The sequence below is a fragment of the Plectropomus leopardus genome, unplaced genomic scaffold (assembly GCF_008729295.1).
Source record: "Plectropomus leopardus isolate mb unplaced genomic scaffold, YSFRI_Pleo_2.0 unplaced_scaffold29434, whole genome shotgun sequence".
NCBI classification, from domain to species: domain Eukaryota; kingdom Metazoa; phylum Chordata; class Actinopteri; order Perciformes; family Serranidae; genus Plectropomus; species Plectropomus leopardus.
The window spans coordinates 2,604-5,535 of NW_024632084.1; the positions used below are offsets into that span (position 1 = coordinate 2,604).

The window sequence follows — 2,932 nt, forward strand, 5'->3', positions numbered from 1 at the left end:
AAAATGAAATCTTTGTATTGTGTCAGACAACAGTGAAGTAATCTGTCAAAGTATAAGTGCAATTGTGACATCTAGTGGTATTTATACATACTGCACTTCTTTTTTTATTAAGAAGCCAGATGCTTTAACCTTTAATATTTGGATTTGTAACGATCAAGAGTTTGAGTAATGTATGTTAATTTAAAAAAAAAACAAAACAATATCATTATAGGATATATCAAAGATTGTGTATCCTGTAGGGAGTACTCTGGTTTGTTTGAAGGGTCAGACTATCAGTAATCTTTGACTCTATTTATGTTGAATTCTACTGACTCAAGTGTTTTAAAGGAAAAGGACCATCCATATTGTTACCAGCCCAAGTTCAAAAGCCACCACATGAGATAGTATGGAGGTGTATTAGTAGTGCTTTAGAGCAACACATACAACGATGCATTTTTCTGGGACGTCCCTGTTTGTAGTTGTAGGTAGGTAGGTACTAATACACATTATACATATTCAGAATGAGTGAAGGCCCTTTATCTATTTTTTTTAAGTACGTTTTATCAGTGTAAATATTACATTTCTTTGTCTATGTTGTTTTCAATTGAGTATTGATCATAGTGGATTTGCAAATCATTGTGTTTTACATGTATTTATGTTTTACACAGCATCCCACCTTTTTTGGATTTGGGGTTGTAAATTAACTATTAACTGAAGATGTAAACCAAAGAAAAGACAAAACAACAATATAAATTCTATTTATGTTTTATCTTTATTGCAATGTCCAGCAAAGCAGAGGTGAAAAGTACATGAAGATGACACCCATTACCCAAAATGTTAAAATCTTAACATCTTTTTTTAAAAAATACAATTATAAGAAAGCATGAAAACAAATAAAGTTACAGTTGTATTTTAAACAGTCCCAGTGAAAACAAAGTCTATATGAAGAGCCATTTTAGTCCACCTCCTCAATGGTTGGCCCCTGAGAGCCGGCTCGTGCTTCCTCTCTACAGCTGCTTGCAGGCATTCCTCCCTGGTACAACTTGCTGATGATGGGGTTACACACTTTCTCCAGCTCTTTCTGCTTGTGTTGGTACTCGTCTTTATCAGCCAGCTGGTTACTCTCCAGCCAGCTGATGGTCTCATCACACTTCTCAGTCACCTTCTTCTTGTCCTCCTCACTTATTTTGTCCTTCAGGTTCTCATCCTGCACACTGCTCTTCAGGTTGAAGGCATAGGACTCAAGGGAGTTCTTGGCAGAGATTTTTTCCCTCTGAAGGTCGTCCTCAGCTTTGTATTTGTCAGCGTCCTGCACCATTCGCTCAATCTCCTCTTTGCTCAGTCGGCCCTTATCGTTGGTGATGGTGATCTTGTTCTGTTTGCCAGTGCTTTTGTCCACTGCTGACACGTTCAAAATACCGTTGGCGTCGATGTCAAAGGTGACCTCGATCTGTGGGACCCCTCGTGGAGCAGGCGGGATTCCACTCAGCTCAAACTTGCCCAGCAGGTTGTTGTCCCTGGTCATGGCTCTTTCTCCTTCGTAGACCTGGATAAGGACTCCGGGCTGGTTGTCAGAGTAAGTAGTAAAGATCTGGTTTGCTTTAGTAGGGATGGTGGTGTTACGTTTTATCAGGGACGTCATGACTCCTCCAGCAGTCTCGATACCCAGAGACAGAGGTGCCACGTCCAGCAGCAGCAGGTCTTGAATGATGTCCGAGGTATCACCTGTGAGAATGGCGGCCTGGACGGCAGCACCATAAGCCACCGCCTCATCTGGATTGATGCTTTTGTTTAGTTCCCTGCCATTGAAGAAATCTTGCAGGAGTTTCTGGATTTTGGGGATTCTGGTGGAGCCTCCCACCAAGACAATGTCGTGGATCTGCGCCTTGTCGATTTTGGCGTCCCTCAGGGCTTTCTCCACCGGCTCCAATGTTCCCCTGAACAGGTCGGAGCACAGCTCCTCAAAGCGAGCCCTGGTGATGGAGGTGTAGAAGTCGATGCCCTCAAACAGAGAGTCGATCTCGATGCTGGCCTGGGAGCTGGAGGACAGAGTTCTCTTGGCTCTCTCGCAAGCTGTGCGCAGCCTCCTTAAGGCTCTCTTGTTCTGACTGATGTCCTTCTTGTGTTTCCTCTTGAACTCTTCCACAAAGTGGTTGACCATGCGGTTGTCAAAGTCCTCTCCACCCAGGTGAGTGTCTCCAGCCGTGGCTTTGACTTCAAAGATTCCGTCATCAATGGTCAGGATGGACACGTCAAAGGTTCCTCCACCCAGGTCAAAGATCAGGACGTTACGTTCTCCAGACTTGCTTTTGTCCAGACCATACGCGATGGCGGCTGCTGTCGGCTCATTGATGATCCTCAGGACATTCAGTCCTGCGATGACACCTGCATCTTTTGTCGCTTGTCGCTGGGAGTCGTTGAAATACGCTGGTACTGTGATGACTGCGTTGGAAACCTTTTGGCCGAGGTAAGACTCAGCGATCTCCTTCATCTTCACCAGGACCATAGAGGAAATCTCTTCAGGGTAGAAGGATTTGTCCTCTCCTTTGTATTCCACTTGAATTTTGGGTTTCCCTCCATCTCCCACCACCTTGAAGGGCCAGTGCTTGATGTCCGCCTGCACCACTGGATCATCGACCTTTCTTCCAATCAGTCTCTTGGCATCAAACACTGTATTGGTGGGGTTTAAAGCAACCTGGTTCTTGGCTGCGTCCCCGATGAGCCTTTCAGTGTCAGTGAACGCCACATAGCTGGGGGTGGTCCTGTTGCCCTGGTCGTTGGCGATGATTTCTACTTTTCCGTGCTGGAAAACCCCCACACAGGAGTATGTGGTGCCAAGGTCAATGCCAATCGCTACGCCTTTAGCTGAAGACATCTTGTTGATCTGAATTGGTGCCCTAAAAATGCAGAAACAAAAAATACATTATGAATCAATAAAATTGTGCCCATCCTA

General features: G+C 44.7%; 1 protein-coding gene across 1 annotated transcript; it reads right to left on the reverse strand.

Annotated features, from left to right (window-relative positions):
* Nucleotides 1–732: 732 nt before the first annotated feature.
* On the reverse strand, nucleotides 733–2,909 carry LOC121938422 (heat shock 70 kDa protein 1-like). Its single transcript, XM_042481666.1, has one exon. It carries the CDS (start codon nucleotides 2,852–2,854, stop codon nucleotides 935–937), a length of 1,920 nt encoding a protein of 639 aa, XP_042337600.1. The 5' UTR covers nucleotides 2,855–2,909; the 3' UTR covers nucleotides 733–934.
* Nucleotides 2,910–2,932: the final 23 nt, after the last annotated feature.

Coding starts and splice junctions, on each gene's coding strand:
- LOC121938422 (XM_042481666.1), bottom strand. CDS start 2,854: ATGTCTTCAGCTAAAGGCGTAGCGATTGGCATTGACCTTGGCACCACA.